Source organism: Aspergillus luchuensis, chromosome 1 (assembly GCF_016861625.1).
Source record: "Aspergillus luchuensis IFO 4308 DNA, chromosome 1, nearly complete sequence".
Taxonomy (NCBI): domain Eukaryota; kingdom Fungi; phylum Ascomycota; class Eurotiomycetes; order Eurotiales; family Aspergillaceae; genus Aspergillus; species Aspergillus luchuensis.
In genome coordinates, this window is record NC_054849.1 from 4,194,703 (window position 1) to 4,210,113 (window position 15,411).

At 51.5% G+C, this 15,411-nt stretch overlaps 5 protein-coding genes across 5 annotated transcripts; 2 read left to right on the forward strand and 3 right to left on the reverse strand.

The window, feature by feature from the left end:
• Positions 1–25: 25 nt before the first annotated feature.
• Positions 26–1,135, reverse strand: FGAOX3 (alkene reductase; the record flags this gene model as incomplete). Its single annotated transcript, XM_041683892.1, has 1 exon — positions 26–1,135. The coding sequence occupies one exon, from the start codon at positions 1,133–1,135 to the stop codon at positions 26–28; it is 1,110 nt and encodes a 369-aa protein (XP_041538130.1).
• Positions 1,136–2,605: 1,470 nt separating this feature from the next.
• On the reverse strand, positions 2,606–5,746 carry AKAW2_11411A (uncharacterized protein; the record flags this gene model as incomplete). The annotated part of the gene is made up of 5 exons (XM_041683893.1): positions 2,606–2,854; positions 2,915–5,148; positions 5,198–5,559; positions 5,638–5,677; positions 5,737–5,746. 5 exons carry the CDS (start codon positions 5,744–5,746, stop codon positions 2,606–2,608), a joined length of 2,895 nt encoding a protein of 964 aa, XP_041538131.1.
• Positions 5,747–6,780: 1,034 nt separating this feature from the next.
• AKAW2_11412S (uncharacterized protein) lies at positions 6,781–7,815 on the forward strand (the record flags this gene model as incomplete). The annotated part of the gene is made up of 2 exons (XM_041683894.1): positions 6,781–7,266; positions 7,357–7,815. 2 exons carry the CDS (start codon positions 6,781–6,783, stop codon positions 7,813–7,815), a joined length of 945 nt encoding a protein of 314 aa, XP_041538132.1.
• A 1,438-nt stretch (positions 7,816–9,253) lies between these two features.
• On the forward strand, positions 9,254–11,302 carry AKAW2_11413S (putative chromatin assembly factor 1 subunit B; the record flags this gene model as incomplete). Its single annotated transcript, XM_041683895.1, has 3 exons — positions 9,254–9,485; positions 9,546–10,629; positions 10,684–11,302. The coding sequence occupies 3 exons, from the start codon at positions 9,254–9,256 to the stop codon at positions 11,300–11,302; spliced, it is 1,935 nt and encodes a 644-aa protein (XP_041538133.1).
• Positions 11,303–12,496: 1,194 nt separating this feature from the next.
• Positions 12,497–15,399, reverse strand: AKAW2_11414A (trehalose-6-phosphate synthase; the record flags this gene model as incomplete). Its single annotated transcript, XM_041683896.1, has 3 exons — positions 12,497–13,927; positions 13,985–15,320; positions 15,377–15,399. 3 exons carry the CDS (start codon positions 15,397–15,399, stop codon positions 12,497–12,499), a joined length of 2,790 nt encoding a protein of 929 aa, XP_041538134.1.
• Positions 15,400–15,411: the final 12 nt, after the last annotated feature.

The window sequence follows — 15,411 nt, forward strand, 5'->3', positions numbered from 1 at the left end:
GTTTGAATCATAATCTCAGACCCGATCAAGCAGCAACCTTGACGGCCTTGAACTCTTCGCTGAAGTCATAATCAACGTAACCCTTGGGGTCCTTGGGCAAGTAGAAGACCTCTCTCTCATAGGGGCGGAGAGGAACATTGTTCTGGATCATGAACGGCAGGTCGGGGTTCGCCGTCCAGGGGCGGCCAATTCCAACAAGGACCTCGTGGTCCTTGTACTGCACATCAACCGCCTCCTTTGCCGAATCAGCCTTGTAGCCACCGGCAACAACGAGAGGGCTAGCGTCGCGGTACGCCTTAACAAAGAAATCCAGAGACTCGTCCTCCGAAGCCAGCCTCTCGGCATTTCCGGCGATGCGTGGCTCGACAAGATGCACATAGGCCAGCTTGAACTCGGCGGTCTTCTCAGCCAGGTGTGTGAACTGAGCAATGCGATCGTCCATGCGCATACCCTGGAAAGTACTGAAAGGGCTGTAGCGGATAGCAGTGCGGTCCGCGCCAATAGCATCAGACACAGCACGGATAACCTCAAGAGCGAATCTGGAACGGTTCTCAACGCTTCCACCCCAGGCATCGGTACGCTTGTTAACGGTGTCCTGGATGAACTGATCAATAAAGTACCCGTTGGCACCGTGAATCTCGACACCGTCAAATCCAGCGGCAATGGCATTCTTCGCTGCCTGCGCATAGTCGGCAATGTACTGGTGGATCTCCGCCTCGGTCAATTCGCGAGGAACGGGGCCATCGTCGAGAGCAACAGGGCTACTAGACACGACGTCATAGTTGCCGTTGGCCTTCAGGAATTGCGGGTTGGCGACGCGACCCAGGGCCCAGAGCTGCATGTAGATGTACGAGCCCTTCTTGTGAACAGCGTCGGTCACCTTGCGCCACTGCGCAATCTGCGCATCGTTCCAGATGCCGGGAACATTGGGGAATCCGCCAGCATTGGGTGCAATGATGGTGGCTTCGGTGATCAAGAGGGTCCCGGGGACAGCAGCACGCTGCTCGTAGTGCTGCGTCACAAGGTCAAGGGGGACGTGGTTGTCGTCGACACGGAATCGAGTCATGGGAGCCATGGCGAGACGGTGGGCCAGGGGCATGCGGCCAACCTGGATGGGGGAGAACAACTTGGTCATGATGATAATGGTGATGGTCTATATGAACGACTGTTCTATATGAGAAAGGTTTGTATATTGATACAGAAGAGAAGAGAGGAATGAGGAGATGAAAGCTGTTACTTATATACCCCCAAAGACAGGGCCACACTGGCTCGATATTTATTCTGGAAACAACTACTAATCCCTGTGGCACGCCATAACCATACAACCCGTATCTCGGGACGAGGACGAGGGGTCAAAGGGAAAAAAAAAAAAAAAGAAAAAAAAAAATCAATGGAACCAGATGGAGAGAAGATCCACACCTTGGATTTCTAATCAGGGAGAAGATATGGGAATGTAGCGTAGCATCGCTGCGATTACATACAATTCGAGGGATTGAAAAAAAAAAAGTCAACTCTACATTTAGTTAGACAGAAATCCTTCGAGAATATATCCTAATCTATCATCAACAAGATTGAACTATTTCCCGGAGTTGACATTGACATTGATACAACGAAGGAAGAAGACCCTGCATGAACTTCTCTTTTTCTCTCCACGGATCCATCGGCACATCCTGATCCGAACCACACACAGCAAGCAACACACAGCATCATATTGATCATATGGACCCCTTTCTACGTATCTAGTAATGGAACATACATACCGCATCGAATTAGAATCCTAGTATAGAAGATAGATAGAAACACCAACTACCCAACAATCCCATCTAACAATTGCTACTCTACACATAAGCACTAACCAGACGCAGACTAGACAAAGACAACCTGCAGAATTTCCTCAGCCCCACAAGTACGTAGTTGAATTTGCGGGTGGCGGCCACATGGCTTACGTTAGCTGACAAATGCAACAACCTAACCTTACTTTGTACTTACTCTCCCGGATTTATGGGCGGAGACCGGTTGTTCCCTTCGCTCGGTCTTTGCTTAGGCCGAGAGGGTGGAAATGATTAGTTAGTTGCGGGTTGCTTAGTTATGGGTGTTCATAGTTAATTTATTTTGTGGGGGTTTGAGGTGATGATAATAATATTAAGAATAAGAATAAGAATACAATTAGGCCGAGGAAGTGGAAATGATTAGTTATTTTCGGGTTGCTTGGTTATAGGTGTTTATCTTAGTTAATCTAGTTATTTTGTGGGGGTTTGAGGTTATGATGGTAATGACGATGAGGATGTAATTGTTGGCAAGTACTACTTATTTTACAAAGGTAATTGATAGGTTTATTGTTTATTGTGTTGTAGTTTGTAAGGTGGTGGTGTAAGGCTGGATATATCTATCCATCATCATTTAATGTATTATCCTTCTGATTCCTATTCCTATCCAACTAGCAAAGAACATGACCCTCACTCCGTAGACAACAATGCCGGGGGTATTTATTCGAACAAAAGAACACAGACACAGACACAGACACAGACACAGCTTTACAATCAACACACAAACGAACATATGAATAAAGAGGTTAGACAAGTACTCATATCGAGTTATCAATAAATCAACTCTCAAGTCTCCGCGCAGTAGCCTCGAGCTGTGCGTTGAATGACTTGATCTGATGTAACAGACCGCCTTGAGCTCCGGGGGCGATGGAGCTCACATTCTCCGCAACGTTACGGACAAGGAACTCCAGTCCGGCTGTGGAGGAAGGTTCGGGGTTCTGGGAGGTGGATTCGTCGACGGGGCGATTGCGGCTGCGCTCGAGGGCGAGATCCAGACTGTGGAGGGAGTTGTTGATGGTTGAGCGGGCCTAGTGCGGAGTTTGTTAGCAGTGCTTAGGGTATATCTGGTAATTTGCTTGCTCGCTTACCATTTTGGCATTCTCTTCCTCGCTGTGCTTCCTCCGTACGGCGTCCATTTGCAATGCCACTTCCTCTCGTTCCTTCCGGACGCGGTATAGTCGGCTCCGCAGATCCATCATCTCCCGTTTGGACTTCTTGATTTGGCGTCCGAGAACAAAGTTACTGTCGAGCATTTCGCTCAGTTCGAAAAGACGGCCTTCGAGTTCCGTGCCGTAGGCCTCGACGGCCTTCTTCTTGCGTGTCCATTCTGCACGCCGGGCGGCGTTGCCTTCATTGGCGATCCCGTTCTTGAGTGTTGCAAGCGTCTTTTCTAATGTCTCGCGGCAGATCTGGCTTAGTACATCTGCTGCGTTGACGCCGCCTCGGCTCACAAGCTTGGTCTTCTCTTTCGCTGCGAGTCCCTCGGCTGACTCCTCTTCCTCGTCCGATGATCCCTCTGGTTCTGGTCCTTCCCCAAGTACAGCGGCGTTCACAAAGCGATGGACAGTTACTGGCACTGTTTCTCCCCGAGGCTGTCTGGGCTTGCGCTTCTTAGGTGGAGGTGCTTCTTCGGTGGGCTCCGCCGGCTCTGCTTGTGCTGTAGCTTCTTCATCCGGAGCCGGTGTTGTCTCAGCATTCTCCTTTGACGCTGGTTTACGGCCGCGAGCACGTTTGGCAGGCCTGGACGGTACGGGCTCCGCTGGAGGCTCGGGCTGTGGTTCTTCTTCAGGCTCTGGTACAGGTTCCGGCTCGACTGCCTCAGCTTGCGCTGCATCGTTCTCTTTCCTTGACAGCGGTCTCCTGCCACGACCACGTTTGGCAGGCTTAGAAGATCCTGTTGGTTGGGCCGATTGTATTTCTATTTCAGGCTCAGCCTGCTCGGTTTGTGCTGGTAGTTCTTCATTAGGAGCCTGTGTTTCATCGACTGTAGTCTCTGGCAATGGTTTCCTGCCGCGACCACGTCTGCCAGGCCTGGATGGTATGGGTTCTGTCGGTGCTTCGGGCTGTAGATCTATTTCGGGTTCTGGGACGGACTTGGACTTTGGCTCAGGCTCAGGCTCAGGCTCCTGCTCTTCCGGCTGCTGCTCCTCTTGCTCAGGCAGAGGCACTTCTTCCTGAATAACCTGTGATCGTGCCGGTTTTCTTCCGGGGCGTCCAGCGCGCATCGGCTTCTTGTCCACCGTTGGTCTTGGCAGCCTTGATTGCCGACTTCCCTTGTTGACCACAAGATCGTCCTTTGGCTGGGATGAAATATTCACAGTGTCATCGGCTGGTTCTTCTTCTATTGTAGGAATATCAGGCGTAGGCTCCTGGCCCTTCGCGATACGTCCACGAAGCCTCTTTCTCTCCATACCTTGAGCCGGGGCGCTTTCTGCTGAGCCGGCTCTGGCCAGCCTAGACTGTTTGGCAGTTGTTGACTGCGGTTGAACGAATGCTGCACGTTGGCCTCTCGTTCGTTTGGCTCTTGGAGGTGTTGGAGACTTTGTCTGTGCTGTAGTAGCATGAGGCTCGGCCGCTTTCTCAATGCCATTCGTCTCTTCGGGTTCGACGGCATCTTGAGGCTCAGCTGCCTCTTGAGGTTGGGTAGCAATTGGAGATCCGGTGGCTTCAGCCTCGCTAACAATGTGTTGTTGTGTGATATCACCTGCAGTGGTGGTATGTTCTTCGCTGGGTATTTGCGCTGCGGGTATCTGCGCTTCACTAGTAGCCTGGGGCTCGGCATCGTCCTGTTTGCTCCCGGTAGCATCAGGCGCAGCAAGTTTTGGTGACGCTATGACTGGTGATTTCCCATCCGGTGATATATCCATTGCTTCTGACACCTGCGAATCTTCCACATTTGCTGCCTTGGCGCTCACGGCGTTTTGCGGCGAGCCCCGCGGAGAGCGACGCGGAGAACGGCGCGAAGAAGCTTCACTATCCTGGGATGTACGTCTAGTGCGCTTGTCTCTTGTTTTCTCGCCTGGCGGAGAAGGCGTCGCTTTCGCTTGGGGTTCTTGTTGAGATTCCGGCGGTTGTTCCGTGGCATGGTCAGGTCCTACAGGCTCTGCTGACTGCGGTGGTTGTGTTTGCGCGGGATCCTCCTGTACAACAGGTGTAGTAGACGGTATCCCTTGAGGATGTTGTGTGCCATTGGTAATAGGTGGACTCGTCGGTTTGGGGGGCGACTGGGTAGCAGCAATTGATTCGACGCCATTGTTGAGGGGCTGCGAACTCTCTTCATTCCGCGCGCTGAATGATATTGTCGAAGTTCTTCTGGGATGATCTTTGGCCTATTAGCATCCTGTAGCACATCATATTATCTAATTACACACCAAGTTTCCTAATCTTACGACTAGGACCGACTTCCGGCGGATCTTCCGTAGGTAGATCGTAAGGCGACGGACGCGGCGGGAGTTTGTTGCGCGCGCTTCCTGGTGTTCGGCGAATATGCCCCTCTTGCGATGACAGCTTTCTCTCCGGCGATATATGTGGAGGTTGTGTGATCTCCGGTTCCGTTGCTAATACCGGCGCCGTCGAGTTTACAGGAGTATCCGTTGTCGAGGCCGGTGGTGGTGCAGGAGGGAACAGTGAAATACCGACATTGTCCGGTCGCGACGTGGATTGAGACGGTTCATCGGAGGCAGTGGGCAAGCCAAAGGAAAACCCAAAGTCTATCGCCTTGGTTTTACGTGACCTATTAGACAGTCACAGCGTTAGCAAAATCGCAGTTTGGGTGAAATCGTCGCGGGGTTCGGAATGGTGATGCGCGTACGCTGCTCCGCGCTGCCGCATTTGCAGCCGCTCCTCTCGATCTGGATAGTTGGAACACCATTAGCATTGGCGCGGACACGGAGGTTTGATGCAAACATACTGGAAGCCATGGTTGAGAGGCGGCGCTCCTGGCGAGCTCAACGCGCCAAACCTCACGCGAAGGGGAAATAATGGAGGGAGAATATGACGGGCGATGGTGGATGAATGGAGAGGAGCTGTGATGATGGAGCGATGCCGCCCGCCGAGATGGCCAATGGTGGGTTGGCGATGCTCCCGCCATGTGGGTGCCCGTGAACAACCGCAGTTTTATGTTTACATTGGATCTCTAAGCATTTCATGATATGTTCTAAATTCGAACAAGCAACACTTACAGATCTATTTCACGGACACAGAGTTCCCCTAATTCCAGGAAAACATTGTGATACGATGTCTCTTTTGCTCGAGACTATTTGATCAGTACTTACACTGAGTTGGCATACTGGTAAATCTGACGGACTTGTGGATATACACCCGACAAAACATATTATGTCAAATGAAAGTGTTATTTCAGATGGAGTTACGCAACTTTGATACTTGTTACTGTCAACTGCGGATTCTGTGGCAAGTATCATGAAGTTAAGTTCTGACGCTGGTTTCTTTCACATTCAACAAGCTGTAAGTTATATATAAATGTCGGGTAACAATTGACTCGCCAAAGTTCAGGTCCCGAAATGCTCCAGTATCATGGATGGAAACACCAGTTATTCACAGCCAGTATTGTCATGAAAAGATGATTTAAAAAATACTATTGACCCCAGATGGCTTTCTCGGCTCCCGTCTCAAAGTTGAACTCTTTTTCATACCACCATGTCTTCTGTATACTGTCGAAAGCATTCGCGAAGACGCGATAAATGATAGATCAAGGTAGTGGCAATGCCTCGGGTTCGAACCCCGGCTCGATCTTTGGCCTTTTCCTCTCTGGGCTGCACTTTAGACTAAAGCGGTATGGCGGTCGGTCAAGTGCCTTTGCAGTCGATCGGTCTCCGCATGCTCCAGCCAGTTCTTCTTCATATGTTCCTCAATACTCGCACCCTTTAACCGCGCATTCTGCCTATCAATTGGACGATTACTCTTCCGAAAAAGAACCCTTTGCTGCACTCACACCATGGGCTGGTTTTGGGGTGGCTCGAACAAGGACGACCCGGTCAAAAAGCTTGACCCGGGTTTGCGAGAATACCTCGAGCATGAAGCTCCAGAGAAATACGTCCCAACCACCTCAGTCCCCTCGTCGCAGGACTCCTCCAAGACGGTGCCCCAAGATACGAAGCCAGCTGTCAGCGCCGAACCTTCCGAACCCGCCCTTCCCTCCGCTTCTCTATTCCAAGATGGCCGTTATGCGCATCTCTGGAAGACCTACAAGCCGCCCCAGGAAAAGGAAGCGACGGAACAGAAGACTGCAGAGCGAGTGATTGAGAAGTACAAGCAGCGCGGTGATACTGTGCACCGGGCGGCGATGGAAAACTGCGCCCTGGAGCATGAGGACTTGACCTACTGCTTCCAGACTGGCAATTGGGAGAAACGATTGCGCGCCCGTGTGACTCTGTGCTCTGAGGAAAACGCTAAGTTCTCTCGTTGTTTTACCACGCAGGCTGTAAGTGCAGGCGCAGTTAAACCGGCTCTTTTCTTTTCCTGCGACGTCTGGGAGCCGTTGTCGGTCGGTATATGCTGACAATTCATCCAGAAATTCCTCCAGGCCCTAGGATACGCTTCCTCTTTCAACTGGGACGAGGAAAAGGAAGAACGGATTCAGATGCACGCTGATAAACTCTACCATCAGATGCTTGACTACGAGAAACGGGTCGAAGAAGCGCAGAAAGCCGGACAGGAGCCCCCGCCTCTCACCTCTCTTTTCAACCCCCAGGCAGAGGCACCGCAGACACCGGCCAACACACCAGGAGCCCTGGAGATTCCTGGAGGTGAGACGATTCCGGCAGGATTGAAACCGTCCAAACCGTTGGCACAGCTTACTCCACATGAACGAGAATTGGAGATCCGAGCACACAATGCGCAACTGGAGCAACAGAAATTGTACGTACAGGAGGCATCGCCATTTATGCAGACACACGAGGACGCACGGCAAAAGCGCAGAGAGAAGGCCGTCAGTTGGTTCGGCGAGACGATTGGCCGTTGGGTTACATAAAGCATATGCGTGGTGCTTCCATTATGGACTGGATCTTTCTCTTCTCTTGTGTATGATTACCCCATTTGTCACCCCCTTCCAGTAGGAGTTATGATTTAGAAGCGAGTCTGCGACAATCGACGTTGTTACGCATGGACATGCAGGGCCACGGATTTCCAGGGTGCTTTTTTGACCCTTCCAATAGGAATGCAAGGAAAGCCAATGAAAGTAAATAAACCTAAAGCAAACGCAGGAGAGCGATCCCTCAGGTACCATCGCTGGGGATAGATATACTTGCTTGCTTCTACACCCTTTGAGCTAGGAGGGATTGATCTGCAACAAACCATGAGCAGAATCATATATCTAGTTCACGTAGAAAAGCGACCGTTTGGTATGTTCAAGACATGCATAAAGACAGGAGACAAACCTCTGTACCAAAAATGTAGAACATTGTAACCACGGGAAGGAGTTGCAATGCTGATCGATTGCATCTCCAGGAAAGATGCTGACGGTCAGGGCGGCTGTCATTCGCCGGGCGCGTTGAACGCCAGAGCGACACGAGGAAGCGAAACCAACACGGGAAGCATCGACATCACCACTACGACCCTTTGGCTCTCTTGTCGCTGGGCCCTCTTTTTTCTTTCTTCCCATTCAACTTCCCTCAATACAACTTGGCGACTACTCACTCTCTGGCCACCTTCACCGGATCTATCCCTTTCTTCTGCTTCCCCACTGGAATCCTCCGTCCCTCCACTGGTTGTGCTCCGCGGCACCTGATTAATTGGTTGATTGATTGATCGATTGATTCCTCTCGTTGCTCCAAAGCAATAAATTAACCTTCTCTACGAACGGCTCCCTCCTCCGATCATTACCCATTCTCGCTCTCTCTTGCTGTGGCGATCTCACACCCTTTCCATTGCCAACATTCAATATTATCAAGCTCTTCCCCTGCACGCAAGAAGAGCTGTAGTCTTCTCCGTTACTCCCCAGGGGCCCTCATCGAGCTGCCGTGCTCACCATGAAGGCCACCCCGTTGCTCATCTCGTGGCACAACGACAATGCCCCCATCTACTCGGTCCATTTCGACCCCAATGGCAAAGGTCGTCTGGCCACGGCTGGCAAGTATGCTATTCCACTCTTTGTGTTAATTCGAGTCCTGGGTCTATGGTGCTAACGCTTCTCCTCCCTAGTGATAACAACGTCCGAGTACGAAACCCCCTCACCAGACCTCCCTCCCCTCATTACTCCTCCTCTCGGCCTTTCTCTGACAAACACTCAACCATAGCTATGGAAAGTGGAGACAACTGGCGAAGAACGAAAAGTGACCTACCTGAGCACACTGATTAAACACACCCAAGCCGTGAATGTGGTCCGTTTCAGTCCTAAAGGTAGATATCTCCTCGACCCGTTTACCCGACCTTGTTTCTGACTGTTCGCCTTTGTCAATGATTCAGGCGAGATGCTGGCATCTGCCGGAGATGATGGCAATGTGTTACTCTGGGTCCCATCGGAATTGCAAACACAATCGGGCCTGGGTGAAGATCGTTCGGACGACAAGGAAACATGGCGCGTAAAGCACATGTGTCGATCTTCTGGTGCAGAGATCTATGATCTCGCCTGGTCACCGGATGGCGTGTTCATCATCACAGGGAGCATGGACAATATCGCTCGGATCTATAATGCTCAGACAGGTGAGCTTCCTCTCTCAGAATCCCTCGAGGAGTACCGTTAGCTGACGACGAAAACCCTAGGTCAAATGGTACGCCAGATTGCTGAGCACTCTCATTATGTCCAAGGTGTAGCTTGGGATCCTCTGAATGAGTTCGTGGCGACACAGTCGTCAGATCGCTCTGTCCATATCTACAGCTTGAAAACAAAGGACGGTCAATTCACCCTCACCTCCCATGGGAAATTCCTCAAGATGGATCTCCCTGCCAAACGCATCTCCTCCAGTAGCCCAGCTCCGCCAGATCCTTCTATTCGCTCCCAACCCGCAGCACCGAGCTCCGCTGCTGCTGCTATTGTGTCCCCTGCCCCTTCTACCCCGGGCACACCGATGACCTCAAATCTGCCCATGGATCCCCCACCGGTGTCTCACAGCCGACGCTCATCCTTCGGCTCATCTCCCTCGATCCGTCGATCGGCATCCCCAGCGCCATCCTTGCCATTGCCCGCAGTCAAGCCACTGGAAGTACCTTCACCAGGTCTGCTGGGTGGACTTGGCGTGAAGAATGCCAATATATATGCGAATGAAACTTTTACCTCATTTTTCCGGAGGCTGACATTTGCCCCCGATGGTAGCTTGCTATTCACGCCCGCAGGCCAATACAAGACTTCGCATGTGTCTGCTACAGATCCGACCAAGACGACAGATGAGATCACTAATACTGTTTACATCTACACTCGTGCAGGCTTCAACAAGCCTCCCATCTCCCATCTTCCAGGCCACAAGAAGCCCTCTGTGGCAGTGAAATGCTCCCCCGTGTTTTACACGCTTCGGCAGGGTCCCCAGCCTGCGAAGCATATCACATTAGATACCTCGTCAACGGAGGAATCTTTCTCCTCTCTTCCCGAGCCGGTAGTAAGCTCTACAGGGGACAATGCTTCCATGGAACCCCCAACGTCGGCGCCAAACGACCAAGCGAAGAATAGCTCGACTCCCAAGGCCACGGATCGAGCAGTAAGCCAGAGTCCTGCACCTGTATTCACGTTACCTTACCGGATCGTGTATGCTGTGGCGACCCAGGATGGGGTCATGGTATATGATACCCAGCAACAGACACCGATTTGTGTCGTTAGCAATTTGCACTTTGCCACATTCACCGACTTGACATGGTAAGTTCAGTATCAGAAACAGGATCACCTACCGGTGTACTAAGTGCTCTCCAGGTCAAACGACGGATTGACTTTGATGATGAGTTCATCAGACGGGTTCTGTTCGACCCTCGCGTTTTCCCCGGGAGAATTGGGCCAACCATACGTTGCTCCGGCATCAGCGGCTCAACAGACAGGAGCTGCCGTTTCATCCGCCAATAGCACGCCTCTCCCCACGCCCGTCACTGCCAAACCAAGCTCAGCGGTTCAAGCGAATCCGACCCAGGCACCTCCCGCAAGTCCGGCACGGTCCAACTCTGTCTCTTCGGTTACGACACAGTCTGGTAGCTCGAGGCTCATCAATAACCCGACGCCCACGCTGGGATCTGTGCCGCTGGTGACAGCAACCCATTCAGCCCAGCCTCCGACACTTCCGCTCACTACCCCGCCGCAGACCCCCATGTCCGCGGCCTCCCAAAGTGGGACAAGCTATGTCAGCAACAGTGTTCTAGGCAAACGAGCCGGTGAATCTGAGAAGGAGGACGACAAAGATCAGAGCGCCGCTCCGCACGCACAACAGCAGAATCAGCAACAGCCGAAGAAGAGACGGGTTGCACCGACCCTGATATCAGCCGGCACTAATCCGTCTGCTACATTGCGTGACGAGCCACCCAATGCTGACGTGGGCGGTTAAATCTCGCCTGACAAAGACGTACCTTATCTGGTCGCCCAAGTGTAACTATTATCTGCTGTTCCTCATCGCTCTCCCCCCCACCTCTTCTTTTTTATCCGTGTAATGTCAAACGCGGGCCCGGATGATCTGGTTGCTACGATTATTATCATTATCATTATTATTATTCCCTTGCTGATGATTTACGTCCCCTTTCATTTCCCTTTTTGTTTAACTTTGCTTTTTCCTTCATCCCGATGGGTCTCGGTTCCTTCCTGGAAATCCCGGTAGAGATTACCCACGCGTTCCGGTCATGCATGCATGCATTCATTTCTCCCTCCATTTCTTCTGGCGCATTCACTGTAACCTTGCAACCCCATCCCCTCATCCGTCTTATTTTCACCTTTACTACTTTTTGGCTCAACTCACGTGGGGAGGGGCTCGGATTACTCCATGTATTTACTCATCTCCCTTTTTTTTTTTTCTTCCATAGCCACAACCCTTGTCTACCTTGGTGTTCTTCATGTTTACTGTTTACTTTTTTCCATAGTCGCGAGTACCCCCTTTTCCCCTTTGATTCTGTTTTCTTTTCTCCAGGGGTTTCATCTTATTTTGCGAAGGCAGTGGTTGCATTGTTCATTGACTGACTATTGACTCTGGCCATGGCTGCGCTGCGGGGGAAGGTAGTTAAGATCCATAGGTAACTAACTGACTAATTAGTTAGTAGGTAAGGTAGGAAACTCGTCTGGTTGTTTTTGGAATAGATCATCATCATCAATCAATCAATCAATCAATCAAACATTCAATCGGATCTGGTGTTCCTTAATATCTTAATTACTATCTTATCTTATGTAACGATGCATGTAGTACGGAAGAAGGAATATGTTACGGTATTGAATATCAAATATCCATTCTTAAAGTACACTAAGAATATATTGGTAAGGGAAGGATAGTATAGTATAATTATCGTGTATCGAGGTAGGGGTTCCTTCCGATGGACACATTATGATCATTCGCCGTGACACGTTATATCATACTTAGGAAAGAGGTAGCTAGACATGTGAGAAGAAGAGAAGAGGTTAAAGGAGGAAGAGGGAAAGAAGGGAGATAACAGTAGACTGAAAGGAGGGGTCAGAGGATGGATGGATGCTACATGTTCACCCGAGAAGGAATGGAGTAAGGACGGGGTAGTGGAAGAATAAAGGTAGGGTGAAGAGGTCAGTCATGGCTTTCTCCATTGACGCCATTTACCTCGGGGTGGTGACCATTTGCTTGCCCATTAGTATCCTCAGCGGAGTGTCCGTTGGTGTGTCCGTTGGACATGCCGTTTGTCATCGGCCGAGAAGTAAAAGCGTCTACGATATCGGCCATGCTCATGTCACCGGGAGGCACGGCTTTGGCCTCCGTGGCGTGAGAGCCCACGGTCAGGGTGGTCACGCTGGGGATCATCTGTTCAGCATGCAGGCGATTAGCCCAGCGGAAAAGGGCTTCGTCGCCACGCGCACCCCCGGCGACGAACACGAAATCCGGCGTGCGGGGTAACTGCCGCAGGACGGATTCGGCTGCTTTGGCCTTGGACACGTCCAGAGGCTCGACACTCACGGCGCCCTGGCTGAGGACCACGCGGATGGCTTCGCTTCCCCGTGTGCCGTTGATCTGATCTGCTAGGCTCGAGGCCTGGCGCCCGGCGATCTCCGGATCATGCGCATGCTCGTAGCAGAAGTTCATGAGACAACGACGCTCCTCCATCTCACTTCCTTCAGTTCGTTCATGGTAATACTGGATCACTTTGCGGATGCCGTTCCGCCAGTCCTTAGCCTTTTCCATGTCTACTAGCGTTTTCCAAGTGTATGAGCCGACTTCGCGCTTGAAACAGCCATTCTCGGCGATCAACCCCACCTTGGTAGAGAGTGCCTCCAAGGCTGAGTCAAGCTGCTCCGGACTCTTGCTGCTCGTCACATAAACAATATTCTGGGGATCTGCTAGCAAGCGCTCGAGCAGAGCGATTAGGTCAGTTGAAGATCCGTTTTGAGGAGCAATGATGCCGTCGTCTTCCAAGAAGAAAAGGCGTGAGCTGGAATTGTCATACGCCTCCTTCACGGCCTTGACAGACAGAAGGGACACCTGGCTGAGTTCACGAGATAGCTGCGTGCTGTGTGCATTAGTCAGAGCGGTGTGGAATGAGTTGAACCATGCGATCGCTGTGTGAGGGGTTTGCTTTTCAAGCAAGAACTGCCAGTTCCGCTCCTTCTGCTCGGGCGTCATGGAAAGCGCCTTATTAATCGCATCGGCAACCTCTTTGTAATCCCAAGGGTTAACCAGAAGTTCGTGCCCACTGAAGAGGGAAGCGCTCCCTGTAAACTCGCTCAGAATAAGAGAGCCATGACGCTGAGATGCCAGAATTCCATCCTGACAATGAATGTAATCGTGGCTACTAAGGTTCATGCCTTCCCTAAGGCTGGTGACCATGAAGATGTCCGCCACGCTCATGAGGGCCAAGAACTGGGAATAACTGATATCCTGTCTCAGGAGTACCAGGGGCTGATGAGTCAAGCTGGAGTACACCGAGTTTATCCTCATGGCAATTTTCGAAACTTGAGCTTCCAATTCAGGCAGCTCAGAAGCCGAAGCGACTTGAACAAGGACCACCTGGGCTAGTTAGTACCAAATGTATTAAACCATGCATTGTGCTTCGCCCGAACATACCTTTTCCCTCCACTTAGGGTACTTCTTCAGGAAAAGTTCATAAGCGAGAAGCTTCTGCTTGATACCACCCGGAGCATCGAGCCTGTCACGAGCAACGATCAAATGTTTTCCCTTGTATCGAGAGGTGATATTGGCGATCCAATCCTTCACATGTGTAGTCCTGCGCAGCGCGTCGAGCGATTTGACGTCAACACCGATGGGCATATTCTTCACATGGACGAATCGTCGGTCGAGTTGTACGCCATCAACGGAGACTTCCAACCTTAACAGGCGAATGCAAGATTGGAGAAAATGATAGCAGTACTCTTCCGTCTGAAAACCAATCAGATCCGCACCGAGAAGCCCTTTCAGCAGTGCCTCTCGAGCGTTCAGGCAGCGGAAGATCTCCGACGAGGGAAATGCAGTATGCATGAAGAAGCCGATTTCTGCCTTTGGCAGCCTCTCCCGGAGCATTCCCGGAAGAAGCAGAAGGTGATAGTCATGTACCCAGATGCTGTCACCAGGACGCCAGTATGCAGCAATGATTTTTGCGAATGCCTCGTTGACTTTGACATACTGCTTCCAGGAGTAATCGTCGTACTCCGTGTGTCGCGGGCTTTCCTGCATCTGATAGTGGAAAGCAGGCCACAGGACAGCCCGGCAGAAGTGGGTGTAATGACCTTCGAATTCGCTGTCGCGGACAAACACAGCAAGCGACTCGTATTCATCTTCCAGCGTCTCGAAGATACTGGCACGCGTGCCGTCTCTCAATGAGTCCGTAGGCATACCCAATGTGCCCACCCACATCTTGTCCGTCAACATGCCTGCTTCTTCGGCAGCATTGATGGCGTTCCGCAAGCCACCATTGCCCTGTTCAGCTGCCTTGACAACCCAGTCAAGCTCAGAGAGCAAAGCACGGGGACTCCCGTGTTCTTCTTCCGAGCTCAATACATCTACAGGACCATCCAGATAGGGCGGGTTGTCCACATCATCCCCTGGCCCAGGCCGGCTCAGGATGGAGGGACCCGGGTGAAGAGAAGTCTTTAAGCGCGGCTGATTGAACTTACGGCTCTGGCCCCAGGAAACGGTACGAGGTTCGCTAGGGCCTGGGCCGTTGGGATCATCTGCAGCCGGAATTTCACCTGCAGCGCGCGAGACATAGGGCTTGAAGATCCTTTCATCGTCGGTGGTGGCGCCAGGAGTTAGCGACAGACTTATGCTCTTGGAATGGTGCTTCCTGTTGGTGTCTGCTAGTCGCCCTATGATTCGGCCCTCTCCGCGAGAAGAGCTACTGGATGACTTGCGCCGAGCATGTCGCAACTCGGTAGCTTGAAAGTCAATGGTATAGGGGAGAAAGCTGGACAGTGTGAGTGAGAACTCAATCAACTGCGAGATGAAGAAGGACAAACATACAGTGAGGCAATGAAGACCGTCATTGGGGTGAAGTG